The 23,871-nt window shown below is 38.9% G+C and overlaps 1 protein-coding gene and 1 long non-coding RNA gene across 4 annotated transcripts in view; one reads left to right on the top strand and one right to left on the bottom strand.

Annotated features, from left to right (window-relative positions):
* Nucleotides 1–23,871, top strand: part of cdk14 (cyclin-dependent kinase 14) — a 247,189-nt gene that overhangs the window by 75,436 nt on the left and 147,882 nt on the right. For all 3 annotated transcript variants that reach the window (XM_051956814.1, XM_051956816.1, XM_051956815.1), the window contains 3 exons: nucleotides 6,842–7,087; nucleotides 17,707–17,801; nucleotides 18,453–18,532. In XM_051956814.1, coding sequence (XP_051812774.1) covers nucleotides 6,842–7,087; nucleotides 17,707–17,801; nucleotides 18,453–18,532 — 421 coding nt within the window. The remainder of the gene's footprint in view (nucleotides 1–6,841; nucleotides 7,088–17,706; nucleotides 17,802–18,452; nucleotides 18,533–23,871) is intronic.
* Nucleotides 1–23,871, bottom strand: part of LOC127536449 (uncharacterized) — a 333,094-nt gene that overhangs the window by 277,123 nt on the left and 32,100 nt on the right. The gene's annotated exons all lie outside the window — the stretch shown is intronic.

Raw genomic sequence — 23,871 nt, 5'->3', positions numbered from 1 at the left:
AGGTGAACCCTGAATGTGCCCAAGTTAACATGGTTGATAGCTTTGAGTTAGCAGAGCACACAAGCAGGTTTTATGGCCGATTGATTTTTTATGGCCTCTGTGGTTCATGTTATTGTTCGAACTAATGTCATCAGTAACTTCTCCTCTAGAGACGATTGCATTAGTCTGGACCTGTGTGCTGTTCTGCTGCTCCCGATCTTTTCTATTACTGTATGACAACTCCAAGACAAGATGAATCTTAAATAATCCCTCTGGGGCAATAGGGTCATTGCAGGAGTAGAAAATAAATTATAGATCGAAAAGCACTAAAATTTATCACCGTTTGTTTATGTGTGTGCGTGTTTGTGTTGTTAGAACAGAATGATAGTGGTGACAGAGACGGGTAGCAGTGATTAAAGAGGCTGCTCTTCAACCAGAATCAATATGGTGTAATTGCATCCGTGGCGGGGTTTTCCTGTCTTTGTAGGGCGTTCCCATCCTGGCAACAGAGGAAAGCCAGATGAAACAGGGCATCCTCATGCTACCATGTAACTGAGCAAAGTCTGCATTGCACTTCAATTTAAGTTGCTTTGTTTGTATGCTAATCCTTTTTGAAGATTATATGTTGCACATCCTGTTCCCTTAAAGATGCGTTTGTTTGTGTTTTTAACGAGAACTCGTCGGAACCCAGCATGGTTCCGTTGCCTATTTCCCTTTCCAGAGGACACAGAGCAACAATGGCATTCATTTTGAGTCTTGTTTCTGACCACCAAATAATTTTACACCCAATGCATGCCTACATTTTTACTCTTCTCTTTGCCAACTGCTGAGAGAAATGTTGTCTCTTTTGCTGCTCAGGCTAAATGCTACTAAGGCTTGCTACGTATAGAAACAACATTTACCAGAGCAATGAGACTCATCCCATGGCTATATTACCAACTCCCCAAAGGTCTCAGAAGCTCAGAGTTCAGTCAGTATAAATTGCATCTATAAGGCATGGCTGATATAACAATAGTAATATTACCAATGATAGACATTTCATCATTAGCAATAGGAAAATAGGTAGAATGTTGCACTTACATGTATTAGATATAAATGGGCATAAAAGCTACTATACACCATAGTGAAAACACAAAGTTTGGTTGGATGAACAAACCCTAAGCATGCTCCTTTCCTGGTTTGTAAGCAGCCCATCAGACCCTAATAATGGATTTCTTTGACTTCTGTTTGAGCCTCATGAGATGTGGTAACTTTATTTAATGTGTATGAAGGTGAGATCATCCCTTTGCCTTTTTTATTTTTATATATGCATGTAAATATACGTATGAGTTATTATGTTATTATTAATATAACTTCTGTGCCTTGTGTGTTGAGTCGATTCTAGTGGTTTAATTAAAATAAAAGGTGTTGAATAAAAAGGAAACATTTGTCCCCAGTTTTTTCTTAATAGCAGGTCATTAAAAATGGCAGATTGGCAATATTGATGAAACCAAAACTTTTAAAAATTTTAAATAACTTTTCAACTATTGCACAGAACCAGGATCTACATAACTTGATTAATCACTAAGTTGTTGGAAATTTGCATCACTGAAGTACAATGTCAACTCTGATATGCCATCTATCTGGGATCCTTGTCTTACTGAGACTCTGGTATCCTTGGGCAGTTTCCTACTTTGCTTGGTCGCTAATCAAGCCTAAATAAAAATGTCAGAAAATGTTAAAAGCAGTCCACCAATATTCCCTGCTGTCTTAGAGGTCCTCCAACTGAGTCACTTGGGCATAATGGTTATATATGATCTGTACTGTGGTCTTTACACCTCTTCATTTCCCCTAATTACCTACAAGAATTGGTGGTACACTTACTTTCTATTACATCCTGGATCTTGACACCTTCTGTTGCTACAGTAGGGTGCCAATTAATTCCTTCAAGCGACACCATAGTGAATGCATGTAAGATGACCATTTTGTTCTCAGAGATCACACAGACTGTATGTAATGGAACTGTAATAACTCATGCACAAGTAAAGGTTTGCCACTTTGTGAATCCGCATGTCTGTAGATTGACTGGATCAGCTGAATCATTGTGTGTCTTCGCTGATGATCATCTGTAACTCATCTGCTCTGCCTAAAGATGTAAACAGTAATTGCAGGCAGTGATGACTTCACAGAGACGAATGGATAGTGCTTTCCTTTTCGATCTAGATTGTTCACTCAGAAATGTTAATGTAAGTTAGTAAGATGGGAAAATTGGGTTGGTTCCAAAATGTGGTCAAAAGCCTAAAACCAGAACTCTGTTACAACAGCTCATTAGTGCCGCTGCTTTTGTTATAGCATTACGCCTAATCACATGCGGATAGAATGTTCTGTTGTCCATAGACTTTTGTAAATCATGGGGTCTAGTTTCTATGCCATTAAGTGGCAAATAAGAATCCCAAACTAACCCTTACTAAAATGGTTTGAATTAAAATTGGTTTGGGATTTTTAGTGTTAAACATCCTAATGTCTGATTTTAATGTCTGATTTCCACAGTGAAATTATTGTTGAGCTGGTTTGAGTCAGCACAAAGTGGTCTTATGCAGCATCTCCATGAGTTTTACATCCATGCTGCACATTGTGATCCTGGCAGTTTTTGGATGTCCCCGTCCTGCTTCTGTCACTATAATGCAACCACTGACAGCTATCACATTTTAAGATTCTAATTTCAATCACGATCCACTTTAACTTCTGCATGTAGAGTTTTGAGTGGATTCAGCATTGAAAATCCACCCATCCATCAAGTTGCTGACCATGGACATGCTTGCAACAAACCAAGACAACAGTCAAGACAAAGTATTTCTCCAGCTGCTTCCTGGCCAACTATGATGTGACTCACTCAGCACTAATGGCAGCTGTATTATTTGAGAGTTTTTCTAATGGAAATCTGTCACATATTGTGACTTAAGATAACTCCTTATTCAAGCACATAGAATGCTTGATTGATGCAGTAAATATGCTGCAGAGATGATGTCCGTGAGTGTGCAAAGAGGCCACTGTAACCAAGCACTGGTGTGTTTTATGACACTAAGGATAAGCAACAATGGAGTTAACAGGGAGGGATCACATTCCAAACACAATACTCAACGCAGATGCTGTTGATGAAGAAGCAGGACATAACACCAGACCAAAAACAGACCTATATGCTCATTGTCCACTTTAGAAAGATGCTATGTTCATTCACAGACAGAAGCAGTTGCCAGGTAGGATCTTATTTTGTGAGGTACAGGTGTAGCATTGCAGCTTAGCTATGAACACACCAAAGGATACTTTTGCACTTTCTAGGAAACCCAACACACACTTAGAGCTGGGCGTCCATGCACACCATCAGGCCAACTTAGATCATTTACATCTGAAATGTACTTGATCATGTTCTGTCCCATGGTGAAGGAAGTACTCAGATCCTTTACATAAGTGAAAGTAGTAAAACCACAATACGGTACGAAATCTCTCTTAAAAAAACAAAAACAACAAAAAAACTAAAACAATGAGTGATTATCTATTTAACAAAGTAGAACTGCAACTTTGAATGGATTAATTGATTAGTTGATTGACAGAAAATGAATCTGCAACCATCAAATATTAATTTTAGAGATTTTTAAGGAAAAATGCTGAACATTACCTGTTTCCAGTTTGTCAAGTGTGAGGATTTTCTTTGTTGTTTGTTTGACTGACTGACTGTTGGTCAAGATAGCAAGATAGCTAAAAACAAACAGAGGCAAAATTATTACAGGCATTTTCCCCATTTAAGCTGGGATAGGCTCTGCCGTATAGCAACCCTGCTGAGGATAAAGCCATGGATGGATGGATGGATGGATGGATTTCCCCCTATTTTCTGAACTTTTATAATGACAATGAATTATCAAAGCAAATAACTGAGTGATTAGCAGCAGCATTTTAATATGGTGGATGAGCAGTAGTTGTTGAATAAATGCAATGGAGTAAACAACCCAGTATTTACTATGAACACATTATGGGGCAGAAGTATAAACTACAATGAAATTAAAATACTCAGCTAAAGCACAATAAAATGTTCAATAATAGTTCCATTCTATCCCAGAAATTGGTCACAATAGTATCTGCAGCTGTTGTGTGGATGTTTGACACAAAATATACCAGGCTCAAGCACTGTCATTGTTTAATTTTTAAAGTGTGGTAAGACAGTCAATACCATCTTGCAGGATATCACTCTTTATACTAGAATTAACAACTTGTCGCCATTTAATCGGTCTTCATTTCCTCCAATGTCCAATAACTTGGGTGACTTTTTTAACTTTATGTCTCATTTCTTTGCCTCACATGATTCTCTCACATGTAGATGTTGGAACATAGGCGTTGCTGAACACATCGTTCCCAGACACTCATCAAGTATTGATGCCTTGTAGTGTGATAGGTCCTAAATGATGTTATTTGTTTTTGTTAGTTTACGTTCTGTTCCAGATGACAACTGCTGTCACTGAGGACACGCTGGATGAGCATGGGACTCATGTTTGTGACAGCCTGGCTGCCTCGTTACCATATGTGCTTCCAAACTGCTCATTTCTTTATGTTTTCGCTGCATCTTTCTCGTGTCTTTCTTGGCCCATTTTATACACTCATTTGACTAAACGTGTTCTTATGTTACTCCTTTTGTCGGAATTCTTCCATTTCATTCCTTGCTAGAAATGTTCTGATATAGAGATGAATAAATGGAAGCATAATTTAATTTTAGGGCCCAAACTAACTTTGTCTGTAAAACTTGCACTAGGGTACATGAAATTACATATATATATATTTAAAGATGCCTGTTTTCATACAGTCTAAGTCACAAATTGCAATTGTCTTGTATAAGAACAACCTAAATGTTTAGTTAAAATAGTGGTAGATGGGTTCAATAGTTCGCAAAAGTCACTGATAAATTGTTTAAATATTCAACACTATCCAAATGTAACTGATAAATGGCTGATAGGTTAATACTGGGTAACTGATCAATATACAGAGTAACTGGACTGCTGGAAGTAATGGATAAATGGCTGAAATAGTTGGCTAAATATCTGATGCTAAATATAGATAGCTAAGATAAATGGTTATAAAAAATGCTAAATGGTAGAATTATCACATAAATGGATATAGGCCATAGACAAAAGCAGTTTAAATAGTTAACTAAACTTTGCTGAAACATAACGGTTCTTTTAAATGGTAGCAGTATAAATGCAAACTTTAGTGACCTTAAAAGTGTTGTGACAATATCATATGATAATAAAGTTAACTTAGTAGTGTTCAGTAATATTTGTAATTTACTCATATTAGCACACATGAAACACTACTGATGTTGAAGAAGGGGCTATGGGACATATTTGTTTGCTTGTTTGTTAATTTTCTCTTCAAAATGTAGGTACTCAAGAGCTGAGTGATATACCATTTTCTTTTAAAGTTCTATTTGGGAGTGAGTGCAATTTTCAAATCCCACAAGCACTGATTTTTAAATATACCTTAGATAATAACTTTGTTTTAACAGTATGTCAAATTAAAATTTCAGGTGATTATTGTGGCCAGCTGTAGCTGACAAATTAACTCAGTCCTGATTATTTTGTGGATTGGTCAGACAGCAAGAGAAACTGGCTGTTTGTTGTATGCTCTACAGAGACCAACATAGCAAATCTTTCTCAACGTAAACAGCAAAGCTGATTGTTTCCTCTCTACCTTTGACTTAAATAAATACCAGGCGATGTTGTAGTTGTCACATATAAATGGCAGCTGGTAAGAAACATAACTGTTGGATCTCACACTTCAACTTGTAAGAGTATCTTACCAACTTTTTATGATCAAATCCCCTTACAAGCCGAATGGAAACCCCCAACATTTAAGGCTCTGAGGTAACTCATCCAGTCAATGTGAAGGTAATGATAGCTTTCGAAATGTGCAGATATCAAAGGTTTTTATTACCATTGGCTGGAAACTCAACCTGTTGTAACTGATGAATATAATGACGCTTTTAAATGCTGTGTATTTAATTTCATTACTAGCCTGTGAATAATACCACTGATGTATTCTTTTACATCGTGAGGTCATATTGATCATTTTCTTCCTACAGAAAACTGGATTCAGGTTACTTTGAAGATGTAGATAAATTTTAACAATTTGATAGAGCAACTGAGCTGCACAGTGAATCAGGGAAATATTGCATTGTGTCCAATGAAACCTGGCCCATGTTAAGAAGCAAGCCACTGAGCTGCAAGATGACTCCTCCTTGTGTATTAGAGTAATTAGAAGTTCTTCCGGCAGGGGAGCCCGGGTCTAAATATTTAATCTGAAGGGACCCGTGGCAAAACATGCCATGCCACCTGGGTCTTTTGTGTCAAATGTACACAGTCTATGGTGGAAGAGCAGCTGGTAAGGTGCTTTGTTTTGGAAGGAGATGAAAATGTGGAGGGCTGTGAGTGTGCCCGATGGGCTTGTTGTAGACAATCTGTAGCGTGTCTGCACAATTGTATGGATGTGTAGATGTGTGTCAGAGATAAGGTGGAATGGTGTGAATGTGCAGCATGAGTGCAGCAGCCGGTTATGTGTGCAGCAGAGCTGACAGAGGCTGGAACTGTTTTGATCAGAGAAAAGAGAGATCGAGATAAAAAGGCTCTCATCCTAGCAGAGAGGTAGTAGCGAGGCTCTATGGGGAGGGAAGAAACCCAGGCTGACAGAGAGATGAAAAACAGGCGGGATCTGGAAGACGGGCACACAGTCAGTTTTTGGCTGAACACTGGTAATCGCAGATGGGTTTTTTTTCCCTTTAATGCTCACTTTTATCTTTGCCCTCCTTTCTTCCCTTCTCTTCCTCTTTCCTTTTTGACAGATATGTGTCACGAAGATGTCCACACGCAGCTGTCAGGGAACAGACTCGGTCATCAAGCCCCTGGACACCATCCCTGAGGACAAGAAGGTGAGAGTTCAGCGCACGCAGAGTGGCTTCGACCCATTTGAGAAGCCCGCCAGCCAGGTGAAGAGAGTCCACTCTGAGAACAATGCCTGCATCAACGCCAAGAGCTCATCTGCCGGCAAAGAGTCGCCCAAACTGCGCCGGCACTCCAGCCCTAGTTCTGTAAGTACCCCTTTCCAGGACCATTAACACATATTCAGTAGAGTACTTAGCTCCAGATCCACAAGCTGTCACAAGCTCACTGATTTGGACTTCTTCAGGCTGTTTTGACTGGAGAAATGATCCAGCTGTTTCAAAGTGGAGGTAATTGGATCTACATAATAAACCTTTTCTGTTCCACTGTTAGTTAGGGCTGGCCCGAATAGTGGTTTCTGGCCTCCGAATATTTGGGCAATATTAAAGACGAATATCCGAATACTCGTTCCGCCCCATAACGTCCGGTGGTGGTGGTGGCGGCGGTTTGTGGCGGAGACGACCCGAATACTCGGATCCGTTCGTCTGGTCTCCCGGGTCCAAATTTTGCCCTCGTTTTGTCTTCAGTTAAACTGAAGAATTCCCAAACAGCGGAGGTCTTCAGCATCTTGTCTTGTGTTTATGCAACGAAGTGAAGCGTGACGTCAGAGTCGGCAGCCACCCGGCTATTCAGGTGGTGTTTACAAACACGAATGGAGGAGCCGAGATGAGCCGAAGAACACGGCGGGATGAGCCAAAGTGGGCCAAAGGCGAAGGGAAGAGACGAGCTCCGAATATTCGTCTGGGGGGAGGAAGGGGTGATCACATAGACATATATGTATATGTCATAGACATATGTGTATACTTTTATGTGATCACAGGATGGGATGAGCCGAGCCGATATGGGCCAAAGACGGAGGGAAGACAGTCACGCCACATACCAAAATTAATATCCGGATACTGCCGTAGCGAACGAATATTCGGCTATGCGGGATATTCGGGTCCAGCCCTACTGTTAGTATGATAAAATTCAGTCCCCGAAATACGGGACTGTGGCAGTTACAGATTTGAAGTTAATACCCCCCCCCCCCCAAAAAAAAAAAGAAAAGAAAAAAGAAAAAATGAAAAAAATTAAGGAATTTTCAGTAAAAAAATATCCATTATTGTGATCATGAACTTGCCATCTCATTGTCTCATTTTAATTTTGATACATTTTCAACTGTCACAGGAGACTTGGCTAGCTAAAAGAAATGAGCTAAGGCCAGCTCTCGTTGTTGCGGACCCCTGCCAGATTAATTAATTAGCTAGTCTAATGTTAAGTCCAGACGCCCCCAGTAGCTCAAATGGTTGAGCAGGCAACGTAAAATAAGGGCTGAAAGTCCCTGATGCAGTGGTCATGGATTGAGTTCGAGTCATTGCAGGACCTGCTACATGCCTTCCACTCTCTCTTAAAATAAAAATAAAATAAATCTTGAACTCATCCTGGTACTATGTGAAATAAACAACAGCAAAGGGGAACAGATGTACTTGTGGGAGTTCAGCATGGACTCATCGCGGCCAATGCAAATGTGGACCGCCTTGTCCGCAGCCAGAGGCTTTAGAAGAGTCAGCGTAAAAAGATGTGCATTCATTTAAAAACAAAAAACACTATCCATATGTTTGTCCTCTTTATACACAAAGAGTAGCAATGCTGACAACTACGGGGAAATTGTTAACCTTGTGATTATATTTAGTGTAAAATCTGTCTGTTGATTAGATAAAACCAGTGATAATTCTGGATTGTGATTGTCTGGGAGGTACAGATTAACTGTTCGTAACTGGAGACTTTAACTACAGTAGACACTTGTAAGTGTTTGCAATTCTAAATTTATTTACAGCCTTATTAAACTGTAGATAACAGTGAGGCCTAGTTAAAGAGACGGATTCTAGTGTTTTTCTAACTATCACCATAGCAACCAAATAAAATAGGATGCAGAGCTTCTCAGTAACAGCGATGCACAATACTTAAATACAGTCAGCTCCATAAATATTTGGACACTGACACAAGCATTTCAGCGCAGTACACCACCACAATGGATTTGAAGTGAAACAATCAAGATGTGCTTCAAGTGCAGACTTTCAGCTTTAATTTGAAGATATTTACAGCCAAATCAGCTGAACAGTGTAGGAATGACAACATATTTAATATGTGCCTTCCTCCTTTTTTAAGGGATTTTTTTTAATTGGACAGTTGGCTGCTCAGCTGTTCCATAGCCAGGTGTGTGTTATTCCGTCATTATTTAATTTACAAGGAGCACATAAAAGGTCTCGAGTTCATTTCAAGTGTGCTCTTTGTGTTTGGAATCTGGTGAGGTGAGGTCAAATCTAAATATGAAGTCCAAAGAGCATCACTATCAGTGCAACAAGCCATCATTAGGCTGAAAAACCCAAACAAACATCAGAGAGATGGCAAAAACATTCAGTGTGGCCAGATCAACTGTTTGGTACATTCTTAAAAAGTAAGAGCAACCTGATGAGCTCAGTAACACCAAAAGACCCAGAACACCATGGAAAGCCAAAATACTGAAAATTATGTCAGTGTCCAAATATTTATGGACCTGATTCATATACAGTTCATATCCAAATCATAGAAACAGTTGACTTTTGAAGAGCAAATTAACGAGAGATGCTAAGTTAGCAGTTGAAAACCCTATTGAAAAGTATGTTTGAACTCGGGATGGAGCTTCATGCAGTAATTTTGATTTAATTACTTACAGAAAAGAGTAATGTGTTAAAAAAATAACAGATTTAATTGCACCTTTCTCAGTTTCCTCATTTCTGATACAGCAGTAACGATGATGAACACTCCAGCCTGGCAGATGGTGATAATGGACGTAAAGTCTGTTTGTCAGCCGTGAAGAAGATAGACAGGACACACTGTAACTGTAACACCGTAACTAGCTGCTCACATGACAGCCTTTAGCTTCAGTCCAGTACAAACGTCAGACCAACACATTGGCTCGGCTGCAAACTTTCTCTTTTATTACAAAGGCGCTTCAGCAAAAAGTATTTCTGAAAGCATTTGAAATAAGTTGTACAGTTGCTGAATATGTCTTCGTTTTAGTTAATTTAAGACATTTATCAAATATTTCACGATGCGTTGGACCTCCCCTGCCCGCACTGAAATTGCATAAAGGAGAAGTCAAGTCTACTTGATGCAAATGAGCTGTGGGGAGACGCACCAGAACGCAACTTGAAATGCGCTTCTGCGCAATCACCATGCAGTGTGGTGCATTTCACATAGGCAATGAATGGCATGCGAGAAATTGACGATCCTGTGAACACATTAGCTATGACAGTCCTGGTACCAGCAAACTGTGTAGCCATACCATAATAGACCACTTTTCAAGACATTGCAAGCGCTTGAGTTTACAAAAAGTCTTAAAATGTTGAATATAATCTTTGAGTATGCAGTAATCAGTGAATGTAGTAGACAGATGAGAAATGCATATAAATAGAAATGAAACAAACATTTTTGTTGTTTAAGTTTACATATATGTCTATTCATTGATTCAGTCATCAAGCTAAACGTATTTGAACCAGAAAACTTTGCTTATTGTGTCAAATATTGCTATTTGACAAAAATGTGATTAATCATGATCATGAATTACAAAGCCTCTAATTAATTAGATGCTTTTTTTAATCATGTCACTCCACTAATTTGAACATAATGCTGCATCTGATAACTCATTTTTATATATGTATCACAGGTTGTTTGCCGAAAGACTTTTAGCCGTGTGTCGGTCAGTAACAAGACAATACGTGGTTTCAAAGCTTTGTGAAAAGAAAATAAAGAGAAATTTGAGGCCAAAATCTTTGTTGCCTTTAATTTGCTGGTGTTTGCATAAATGCTCATTTTGCAAACGAGATAAGGTTCATCAGTTGAGCATTGATCGTAGTCTGGTGTGGAAGGTTCTGACATTCAGGGATCTGTTGTTCTACTGTTTTTCTCGTTCACAGGAATTTATTTGAAACATTCACTTCCATACATGTGCAGTAGTTGATAACTGAGCAGGAACACTATTGCCCTTGTAGCATCACCATTGCATGGATACAATTTTTAAAGTGCATGCCAGCGTATGCAGAGAGGCTCAAGCGGACTCTCATAAAACATGGTGACATAGTGGTGATTTAATCATGTTTGTGAAAACACTAACTTTCAAAAACAGAGTTCAGTCCTTGACTGTCTTTAGCAAACCTAAATCCTGTAGACTGTTATGGCATTGTCCTGTCCTGCTGCCACCTGTAGCGTGAGGTAGTTTACATACTGGAACTTGACACTGCTGTGCACCAGAAATGCCACATAATGATGACTTTTTCTCATTTTGAAATAATTTACACACTATTAAAGTGAGTGATGATTAGATTGATAAGTCAGGAGACTGGCTTAGACCTGAAGCAAGAGGAGCAGCTTGTCTTGGCTTTCTCAAGAGTTTAAACTGCCCCCAGAGCTCACTGGTTAATATATGTCTCTTGTTTATTTAGTCCATACACAAACAGAGAGCAATAATTCCTAGTGTTGGGGTGACTTAGTCATCTCCTTTGCATGCATCTAAACAGCAGGTTGTCATGGGCAGTATAATCAATGAGCTGGGGTTTAGGTATAGATCACTTTGCAGCTACAGCGGAACCAAACCTGGCAACCCAACAGCAGTTCAAAAGTTCAAACAAACAGACAAGAATAATTAAGCAGGAGGAACACCACATGAAAAGTCACCATGAATGGCGGTGCTGATGATACGGTGTTTGGTGAGCAGTGCCTCTGTTTGATAAACAGTGGGTGAGAATGCAGTCAACAGTTGTGCCAGTGTTGCCATGGAAACACAGCTTGTACTTCTGAGATAGGATGGGGTAGACGTTTTTCTTTTGCTCATAATTAGTCCCTTTTTATTTTTGTCCAGCGTTTGACAGTACTTGATAATAGTCTAAAATCTCATTCAAACATCTGGCCAGGTGTTTGTACAGCAGCCACAGGTGACTTCCTCTGCCCGTCAGACCACCAGTCAGCTGGTTGAAACAGCTTATGTACCTGGAAGACAAAACCCACAATTCAATCAGATTAAATCAATCTGAAGCAACTGAGGCAGTGAGTTATCACAAGGCCTACTCCTCATGACGATTGTTGAGGAGTAGAATACAGTTTTACTGCATTTCACTGTTCTGAGTTCAAAGCAGCATGAGAAGACCATGTAGGCAAACTAATGAACATTTATAGTAACTGTAACTGCAAAATGTATTTTATATGCTAAATGTGATGAATGGATAATGAGACGTAGTTAATTAGTGATGAAAGAAGAGAGGAGCGCAACCAGTTCACAGTGTAAATTCAACCCAAAGCAGCTTTCATGCTTGAATTCAATGTGTGTCAGAATGACACATTTAATCATTGTGTGTCTAACTACAAACTTATCTTCTACATCATATCTTCCTCTAGAAATGTAGATCTATAAAGTCTGTAACTACAACCTATCCACCGCTCGCTGCCACTCAAGCCACTCAATTGATTTTCAATCTGATTATATTTGAACATTTTGCATGTCAGACACCACGAAATATCACTGTAAAGTAGATTTAGTCCAAAAACCTATTATATCATTCGACGACAATCACTTCAAACTGCAGCATTCACTTCTTTGACACAGTATGACTTTTCAGATGCTATCAGTGCACCAACTGCCTTGAGTTTGTCGCAGGTATTTTGTTGTTGCAGCTGAGCTCTTTTCATTTTGTTTATCTGAAAACAAATTTGCCAGCCTGTATCCCTTCACATGCTTAATTGAAGACTGTTTGCAAACAGCGTCATTTTCTCAATCATGTAAATGAGATTTTCAGGTTTTGTTTTTTTTTACATATGTGATTCCTTTTTTAATTTAGCTCCAAATGTGAAAGGCCTAATGAATGTGCACACAAACAAGATTTAATAGGTGTGATATGAGGCTTGACTGATTGCCTGCCAGCATCACAGTGAGACACTAATGAATTGTTTCAGCCACAATTATGAAAATGTGTAAATTGTTCAGTTTTTTTTTGCTCATACAAACCAGTTGACTTCAATCTCAATCAGCATTTTGCAAATCGTTCAACTGAAAGAGCGGACTGCGCTAAGGTTATCAGGCATTACCTTGAGAATGCATTTGGCAGCAAAACACTTTTGAATACTGCATTCATTTTTATGCTAAGTGGGAAAATCCAATTCAGTCCCACTAGAAAGAAGTCTGGTCTCAGATGGTACACTCCACTTTTTCCACTTCTTCTGATGCTTGAATCAAGCCATTCGCTTGCAAAGCAGCAGTCATTTGTAAGTGGAATTGCTGGATATGTAGTTACCTGGGGTCTTCCTTCTGCTTTGGCTTTTACTTCACACACCTTCAAACTTTTCTGCATTAAAACAGAGGTGAACTTGAAGGTTTATTGCCTCTGCGGGGCATCTTAGTACATCAGAAGGTGTATATTGACAACATTTTACTAGTTACTGCTGGATCTTTGGTTTGAGATGTTCCATTCAATCCTCTTTTAAGTAGTTAAACATAATCACAGTATCAGTTCAGGTAGGTTTTGCCATGATCCTAGAACAAAAATGTGTTTTGGGCTTCTCTTCATCCTCATTTTGCCCATGCACACAGAAACATCTACTGGAAATCCTTATGCAGCAGTGTTGGTCACTGATGAATCTTTCAACTTATTTTAAACAAAAATGGTCTGTTAACACTTTTCAAATGTTAATATTTGCTAGTTTCCCAGTTGTCTGTGATAGTCAGCTTAGCGTCTTTGGGTTGCTGAGTGACAACCACATCAATTTTACATAAACAAGCAATGAAAATCATTGTAGCATGTACTGATGATGAGTATTTATTGGATGCAACCTGACAGTTCTTCTATGATGGAATATACAACCATGCCCAAGGTTTTCTGTGTATTATGGACAACATGTCTATAAATGAAGATCCATCATGAAATGCACATTTCTAACAACAGTGTAATTTTTATTTGTAATTAAACATATGATGTAGACCCAGATGATATAGAGTGAATCTGGGAGGGTCTGGAGGTGCCTGACTGCTTTGCCCAACTGATTATCCAGCTCTGGTATATTTTTGGTTGTACAGAACTTTCCTAGTGGTTTTTCAGATCTGACTGGCAATCCCTGACTTTATCTTAAGTAGGAGTGTACGGTTGTAAGGATAAGATGAGATAAGATAACCCTTATTAATCCCACAGTAGGGAAATTTTCAGTGGGGTGGAGTTTAGGAGCAGGTAGGGGATAGATGGTTGATGCAGAGCACACATGAAAGAAAAAAATGAAAAATTGCTGTTTGTTGTGGATGAAAAATACATGACAAGAAAATCCCTTTGTAGTCACAAGTCTCTCTGAAAGGTTCCTCGAGCCACCAGGAGGAGAATATCTTACTGTCCAACTGAGTTGTTTCACAGATAGAGCTTCACTTCCTGCTTGATCCCAGGAGGAAGTCTAATTTGTTTAGAGAAGCGCTCGGAAATGCTGAGCTTCTTAGTGCCACAGAGGATAGAAAGATAACAGGAGGGGGAAAGTAAAGCAGAGGACAGTGAAGACGCAGTAAACACTGCACAGCGGTTTAGACATTTCTTGAAGGTTGTCTAGGGCCTTCTGTAAACACATGAGCGTAGTTTAGATAAATTAACAATGGAAGTTGGTAGCAGTGTGCATTCCAGCATTGCTATGCTTATGATTACATAAACACAAGAACTTTTTACCTATGGTGGAATAAAAACAAAGTCTCCTGGCGTTCAGTGCACAGTGAGGTTGTGTGACAAATAAAGTATACTCAAAAAAGTCACTTCATTTTTCCTGTTGATGTTTATTATACAGTTCTGAAAGGAAAGAGATGATCTGCTTGCAGGTGCTAAACATTTCAAAAATTACCTGGTGATGAGACAAGTAAGCCTTAGAAGCAGTGAGAGGTTACGAATTTGTAACTGAACTTGCAGCTGTTTTGCTTTTGTTTCCGCTGTCCTCCATCTACTGTGGAGAAAAGGCTTGGGAATGAAATTTTGACACCCTTCACGAGGCTGTGCTAAATACTTCAAGGGATTGTTCAAGCAGGCACTCGAGATTTGTCAGACATCATGTGGCCCCTACATGCTGTAATTGGTGGTAAACAATTATATGATGATACACCTTTGTTATGCACAGGCATTTAAACATGGGACCAGAACCATAACACACACACAAATATAAATGTGTGTGTGTGTGTGTGTATATATATGTATATACGTATGTGTATATATATATATATATATATATTGGATTTTATTCATTATCTAAATAATTGTTATGAATTCAACACTGCTCAGTCACATGATGGCCTTTTTAGTTTGTGCAGTCCAAGTAATAAACAAGTGATAAATACAGCAAAATGTGTTTCATGTTTTAGATTATTAAAAGCCACTGTTTGTTTCATTACAACTGGGCACACTGTTGGAAATACCTTAACCAGCTTCATGACGTCATCAGCATTCATGGTTCTGAGTCAACAGAACAGTCTAGTCAAAAGTTAACAGATGGAATTTCCTACCTTCTTAAGGAGATCGTCAGTCATGTTTGACTGTGTTGGTGCTGGTTCATGGCAAACAGCCCTATTCAGCCACTGTAGTAGTCCTTATTATGGCAAGAATTGCTCAGCTAAGTAAAGAACAACAGCGGTTCATCTTGACGTTAAGATATGAAAGTCAGTCAGATAAATTTCAAAGCTTTAAAAATTTCTTTCAGTATAACAGCAAAAACCTAGCCTAGCCGCACTAGACCCATGTTCTGAAGGCACAAGGGTCTAGGCACGCTTGACAGGGAGGGAGGCGGGCTAAAAGGTTGTCCATCAAATCCCTCTGTAGCAACTGGGTAGGTATACAACCAATCAGCGCAACGAATAGGCTGACGTAGTTCCTAGAGCGCCGGATTGTGGCTAAGTCCCATTAGCTTCCCAACCAGTGGAGCCAACTGGTATATTAAGGATTTGCCGTATCCCGTCAGCATAAGTCCAAATACGTCTTTCTTCTCAATGAAACACTTCAGTGCCGTCCTTTGTTTATCTTTCAAGTTGAATTTTAGCTTCAAATCTTTAAGGGCTGTGGCCAAAGCCGAGTGGAAAGATAACTGTTTATTGTGCGCCGGTTGTTTCTGTCAGAATCGTCTCTGTCGTCACTTAGTTACGCCCGCCTTCTGACTCTACACTTCATGGTGATTGGTCCGGCCAGTTTTAGGAGCATCCAACCTCGAGACTTATGGAGGGTAACTAGACCCACCCTGGCAGAGAATTAAATTCGTTGCCGTGGGTTGTCTAGCGCGGCTAGGCTAGCAAAAACCTGTGATAAACTGGCTCTTATGAGGTCCACCCCAGAAAGGGAACGCCAACAGTTGACTCTACTGCAGAGGAGAGGTTCATTAGACTTATGAGCCGCTGAGATCAACAATTAAAAGCACCTGAAGCTGTAGCGGGCTGCACAGTGGCTTGGTGGTTTCACTTTCACCTTGCAGCTACAGCTAGAAGCTCTCTGGTTTGCGTCCCAGCCGTCCAGGGGTCTTTCTGCATGAAATTTTCATGTTCTCCTTGTGCGTGTATGGGTTTTCTCCACTTACTCCAGCCTCCTCCCACAGTCCAACTGATAACTCTGAGTGCCCTTCTGCGACCCTAATGAGGATTAAATGGCGTATAGATAATACATGGATGAAATTGGAGCCCACATCAAGAAGCATTCACATCTCAGCATTAACTGCTTCGAAGAGACTATATGAACAAGTGTTTGTGAAACTGATGCAAATACACTAATATGGAGACCAAGTCAGGGAAGAGAAGAAAGACAAGAAATGGACCTTAGATCAGTGGATATTTGGACTTCAGTCTGAGATTTTTGATTGTAGCTGTCGACAGAAAAAGTGAATGGACGGTATCTTCATGTATTGTTCCCACTATGGAGCATGTGATTGCGTGGGGGCTGGTTTGGCTTTATTTAGAATTCAAGGCAATGGCTAACCAACATGGCTTCCTCAACATACTGCAACAACATTCTGCCATTAGGTGGACCATCATTCATCAGGAACAGGTAGTAAAAAATGCACCTCCAGGCATTGGAAGGGCTGTTTGACCAAGAAGCAGATTGATGGAGTGCTACATCAGATAAACTGGCCTATATGATCACAGAATTATGCCCAACTGAGAGGGTTTAGAATATGTTGGAATACAGAGAGAGGGAAGGCAGCTAAGACATTGGAACTCCTTCAAGACTGTTGTAAAAGCTCCAGGTGATGACCTCATAAAGCTGGTTGGAGAATGAAAAGTCAGCAAAGCTTATATCAAAGCAAAATGTGGTGACATTGAAGAATTTCACTTTTTTAAAAAAAGTTTTATAAATGTAGTTTTTCTGCTGTTAAACTGTGTTTTCTATTACGCAGTAGCACATTTTATTATAGCTTTCAGTAAGTTTAAGTTTTAAAGTTGAGCTTGTTCTTCTGTTTCGTGCCAACTGGGTACGAACACTTTTCCTCAGAGCTGCAGTTATTACCTATTTGTCTCTGAAGTGTAGAGACAATGAAAAATGTCAAAAAGTTATGAGCTGACAATTAAATAAAAAGAAGATTTTTGTAAAATTCTTTCTCTTCCCCTTCCCTGACATTACACCTCCCCAATGATGCGGTGAGGCGCCTCCAGATTTTAATCTTGTAATGTCTTGTGAGAAATCCTCAGAGGCTTCTTTTCTTTTCTGGGTTACCAAATCATCCTTTCATATGACTTTTTTCATATCTCTTTCTTTTTCCTCAGCCCACAAGCCCCAAATTTGGAAAGGCAGATTCCTATGAAAAGCTGGAGAAGCTGGGAGAAGGTTCATATGCTACAGTTTACAAAGGAAAGAGCAAGTAAGTAGCATGTGCACGTCGAGTCTTTGCCTGATCCAGTCACTCTTTTCTATAGATAATAAGAACCACTCATGAATGCGGTGAATATTACATTTAATTGAACAGGAGCGGTGCTGTAACTAAATAAAATAATGAAATGGAAAAGCAATAACCGTTACAGAGCATAGTTTTTATGTCAACAATTTTTCTCCTTTCTGTAGAGCTGCTAACCCCACACATGCAATACAGTTTCCTTTATTTTAATCACTATAGAATGGATGTTTTCATTCACTATAGAATGGATGTTTTCATTCATTGATTCAATAGTCATCTTTTATGCTTTGGTACTTTCCCTGCAGGTTTTGCTAATTAAATTCTAGAAAATGAAAGTTCAAACACTGTAAATGTTCAAAACTCCACAGACTCTAATCTTCTCAGTAATGATGTTATTTTGCTTCGCTCTTGACTACAACAGCTTTGATTGGTGAGCCTCATTCACTTGTAATCCTGTGGCCTTGTACCCGGGTTTCACTCCACTGCTGCTAAATTACATTTCATTGACTTAACTATCCACGCTGTTCTCCAGCTTCACTGATTTTAATAGATTTTTTTTTAATATCACAAAAAAACAGCCGATTACCATACTTTCATTGTCCTTCATATTGTTGCCAGGGTGAATGGGAAACTAGTGGCTCTGAAGGTAATTCGTCTGCAAGAGGAGGAAGGAACGCCCTTCACAGCCATAAGGGAAGGTAAGATGTTTACTGGCGGAAAGACTTTCAACCACAGATACTAATATTTTCTCTGTACCATGTATTACTGGAATTAATTTCCATTTTGAATCAGCCACTTGGAAAGCTGTGTCAAACCACAAAGAAGACAGTTTAACAACTGAATGCATTGCCTTTGGATTTTATTTACAAAAGTGGAGGAGAGGTTTTAGGCAGCTGTTAAAACAAGAATGTACTCGCTTAAGAAAGCACCTGAAATGTAGGTGTTTCAGGTGGTTTATTCTTGAAAAGAATCATATTTCTCTCTCTTTCTTATCCTTATGTTCTTCAGAAAAGCTGGACCTCATGTCTTATATCTCATTGGGCTAAAAGGCCATATAACCCTTAGATGCATAAGTGGGTCAGAAATGATCGGATGAGGTCGTTTTCTTACAATATCTTTGTAATGAAAAGTTGTTATCATTTCATATTCCAGCTATTCCTCAAAAAACATATTTTTGATATAACTGAATTTAAATATTTAAGTTACTTTTTACACTTTCAAAGAAATTGCAATATTGATATTACTACCTCAAACTCTTTATCACTGATCATATCATACAGAGGTGATGTACGAACTTAGAGGGCCAGAGAGCACCAACAGCTGGAGGAAAAAAGTGGAAAATGGATGTTGACATTCTTCTATTGCTGTTCTGTTTAAAATTCTTCTTTTTTAGTTATCAAAATGTTCAAAATCTGTTATAAAATTAAAACTAAACATTTTTCAAACATAAAATCATTCTTGTGTGGACCAAAATATGTTACAAACAATAATTCAAATGATTATTCTTCACCAAAATGACAAAAAATTATATGAAAACACATAGATTTTTATATGGGTCATTTTGGCATGGCGTGTAGGGTCCAATCACTGGAGCATCTAAAGGTTAATGTGTAGCACAGAACTCCAGAGCAAGGACCAACTATATGACTGACTGAGGAGCTGCTGTAACACCTGCAACCACTATATCTGTTTACATCATACGTTCACATGTTGTGACACAGGAGATGTTTTCAGATTATGTTACAAATAACATTCCTTTGATTAGATCTCTGTCGTCACAACACGGTGAAAGGTGAGAAATATTCCACAACATGGAATTGCACGGCGTGAAAAACAATAAATACAGAGTGCGTATGTGCATTACTGTCCAAGAACACTCGGAAAACATATCTCCAAATATTAGAATATGATATTAATTAGGTTTTAGCCATCAGTCTACAGAAATTATGAGTTGGCATGCAGCTGCATGCTGGATGAGTGTGTCACAGATAAATGTGAGAGTAAGGCTAGGTGCTATATGAAATTGTTCAATACATTGCACAGTTGGCTGCTTAGTCTTGGTACTGATAACAATTCAACATTTCTTACAATAATGAGAGAAATCTAAATGTGTGTTTATGCAAATCCCTTTTTACTTTCAACAAAAGAAGCCAAAATTTCCAAAAGTTAGCTGATACACATGATTAAAACACAAGCAAAAAGACAAAAATTATTTGAAAAATTCAAAATTACAGTTGTTTGAAGAAACCTAAAAAGACAGCGCCTTGAAAAGTGATTTGTGTCTGATAAGATGTCTTTTTCATGTAAAAATGTTTGGTTGCCTGATTAGAAGTTATCATTACTACATTTATGCCTTCAATGAAAATGTCTTTTATTTTTGAAACTACTGGATTCAAGACCTCTCCTTGATTGCTGGAAGACCTCCGAGTTGAATTTCAACATTACAACTGCATAGGTTCCCCAAATCTTCTAAGCAGTTCCTGTAGGTCAAATCGAGTAGGTCATTAAAGATGGGACAGTGTACATTGGTACATAATACAGAGCTGAGATCCAGACAACTGGTCTCAATATTCTTGATCTTTTCAATTACCATGTAAGACTTTTTAGCTATAAATCCAAGCAAAACCTCATTTTTTGGTTGAACAGGACTGGATAGCTGGAAACTACTGCCACAGTGGGCTTCACATAAATTTTCCTTTGGGTTCAGCGAAGACATTAGAGCCACTCAAAAATAAATGAATTGCTTAATTGTCCCAAAGGTCTGGGATATATTTTATTCTATACAATGGTGAGCATGAATAAACCATGAACTGGCAGCAGGGTGTTGTGCTTTAACCTGACTAATGCACACGAGTTTCAAACCACAACTTACAGGACTTTAATGATCTGCTGCCAACGTCTTTGTGCCTCATTCCAAAGGGCACCTTCAGAAGTTTTATAGAGTTGTGGTCTCGGTGGATCGGAGCTGTTTTGGCAGCATGTGAAGGTCTAACAGTACATTAGACAGGTGGTCTTAATGTTGTGGCTCCTCAGAGTACGTAACAGCACTACAGAGCATGGCCTGGCTTGGGTTATCGGTTGTCTATGTGAAACCCTTGAAGCACTTTATTTTACTGGATGGGCCAAAGGAAGAAAAAGGAAGAAACACTAGCCTCCACAGGCACAACTGGTATTTAAATTTCAATGAGAAAATGATGCTGTCTGTTTGATCTGGATGATCCATTCCTGATTAAGTGAGAGCCATCTTGGACTTCACACACACACGCTGCCCGAACTCTCATTGTGAGAGGATCAGAAAGGCACTTTGAAATTGAACTAATTCAGCAATTACTGAGTAGGAAGCTCCCAGTGCAGAGATATGTGAGCAGCATTACAGACTGCTGCTGAATAAAATATCCCAGAGTAGAGGACAGCTGAGTGTGTGTGTTCATGGTTATTAAAAGTAGACACACTCATGCTGTTGCGTGTTCGTGTGTGTGTGTGTGTGTGTGGGGGGGGGTGAGGGTGAGAGGGAGGGAGGGGTTCCTATCTTCAGACTGGTGACAGGATCTTTGAGGTATCAGACTGTAGCACTAACCTCCTGCTTACTGAGAGGAGTCCTGCCTTTGATCTGCTTATCTGATTTTTTTTTAACAACCTTTAGGTACTCATACAGGATGAATGTATTCATGAGGCTTCATCACTTGCCGGTTCTCTGAGGATCTGTCCGTCAAAGCTCCCCGGTGCCCTTGGAACAGAACTTTGTGTTTGCTAAATTAATCACATTGGCAACCATTTGGAAATCCCATTTATGTCTCTTAATAAAAACTGCACTTGTTATGCTGCTCTCACATTCTGGTCTAATGATACTACTCTTCCTATTGGTTCACTGTGTCTGTTTTTTGTTTGTTTTGTTTGTCAGAAAATTGTGTCTCAGGACTTTCCTTTAGAAATAGCTTTGTAGTTTGAAAAACAGCTTTCCTAATAAAGACAAGCAGTGGTGAGCTCGGGACTAACTGAAGCCCAGAAGTGGAGGGGAAGCAATAAAGTCAACAATTGTTTGAATAAAAGGATTTTATCCATCTTATATCTCTCTAAGCTGATTATTTGGCTCATCTTCAGAATCTGTCAACAAATTTTTTTGCTGTCTGATCTGTTTCAGCTAATTTGTTTGGGAAAATTCTCTTTCAGTTAAATTAAATTATAAAACTAATTCAATCAATAATAATTATCATTATTGTTATAGTTTTAATAATACTACAAGGTAAAGTTCAAAACAAAGAGATATAGCCAAGCCTAGCAAGGCGTGCTAATAAAGGTTAGGAGTTGTTTGTGTTTGTTTGTTTTGTTGTTTTGTTTATTTTTTTCTTTTCCACCCTTGATGATTTAGCTGCTGCCACATTTAGTTATGCAACAACAACAAAATCATTCACGAAAATGTCAATTATCAAATGGCATTTTTCATTTTCAGTTCAAATGTTGGGGTAAATCAATAATGAAACTTTAGCTTTAGTTTTAGCTAAGGCTCGCCATGGATATTTTGGCAGCTAGCTTTCCCTTTTTTAGCCCTCTGACTTAAACTGTGTTGTTAGTTTTAGCTGTGTATTTAGCTGTCTCGTCTTGTCTTTGTAATTAGCTGTTTATTTCATAATTTAAGCTGTCTTTTTTGACTTCATCTACCTTTTATTAACTTTAGCTGTGTAATACCCTGGAGTTAGTTGTCTTGGACTTCAGGTGTCGTTCTGTGAATTTCGCTGTGTAGTTAGCTGACTTTGGTAGAGTGCAATATATGTGCTGATGAATCCTACAGCTCGTGGGTTATCATTGTACAACAGAAAAACCTGCAGCCTGCAGCAATACAAAGACACAGTGCAGCAGCTTCACATTCTCCGTTTAGTAGTGACTGCTAATTTAACAGCCGTTTTCAGGGAATGTACACATTTCTTGTGATATCTTTCTGGAATTTGATGCAGACATCACAAAGTCAGATACAGATTAGAGCTCAGTTTTATCAAATACAGAATTACTGCATTTTTCTTTCGTAGACTTGCTCTGAAAGAGAGCTGAGATTCACAACACATATCATCTTACAGTGCTTAGCATAGTAAGGTACAGACCTTATGGATTATAGACAGAGAACAGAAAAGCCAACAATCCACAATTGCCTTTGGATTCCCTTTGAGCTAATGGTGTACAGTGCATCTTCAATAAAACAAATGTCTTCAGCTGATGGGCAATATCAGCACATTTTCATGACAATATGTTGATTGCACCCAGTTAAAGTCAATTCCTGAGACACATGCAGAAGAAGCCGTGTTGTTTCAGTTCTGACACACTGATTATTCAGGGGATCTCCAGTGTTTGCAGTTCCTCCACTCAGGTTGTCTCCAACACAGCACTGTATTCCTAGAGATTGTATTTGTACCAGATAATTTTAAAAATCAGTGCCAATGAAGAACATAGAGTGACCTTAAACGGGAAACTGTGGATTGCCCTCAAACACATAGGACTTTCTGGAGGTTGACCTGAAAGGTGAAAACCCAGAGTCACAGTGAACCTATTGCAAGCATGTTATTAAATGTGACCGAGAGGAGCTCATGAACTTTGAGCTGTCATCTGTTGTCTGGAAAGTAAATGTACGCTCAGATTTTTTCTTGAGTAAATTAAACCGAAAATTCCTGCTATTTATTACACAACCAACTGCATCTTCATTTGTTTCCATATAGTAAAATGATCAAAAATCAGTTACTTCATCCTTTATTCTGTTGAGTGCAGAATTTTACTCTGGAAAACTCACTACTGCAAACTGTAAACAATCTGCCTCATGTGTCATGTATTATTTGCACCATCCTCACAGTACTGCACTAAACATGTTACTCGAATTAAGATCTGTGTATTTCTTTGCAACTTCCCCAGTAAGACTTTGCCAGTAAAGTAATGAGCTATTGGATCATCTCCCCAGCAAATCATCTTCTCACTGCTAATTACGAATGCCTTTTACATCATAAACATGTTGACAAATGAGTGTGAGAATTTCCAGCAGTAAATCCAGCCTGTA

Source organism: Acanthochromis polyacanthus, chromosome 12, assembly GCF_021347895.1.
Source record: "Acanthochromis polyacanthus isolate Apoly-LR-REF ecotype Palm Island chromosome 12, KAUST_Apoly_ChrSc, whole genome shotgun sequence".
Classification (NCBI taxonomy): domain Eukaryota; kingdom Metazoa; phylum Chordata; class Actinopteri; family Pomacentridae; genus Acanthochromis; species Acanthochromis polyacanthus.
This window is presented reverse-complemented; position numbering and strand designations above follow the sequence as displayed.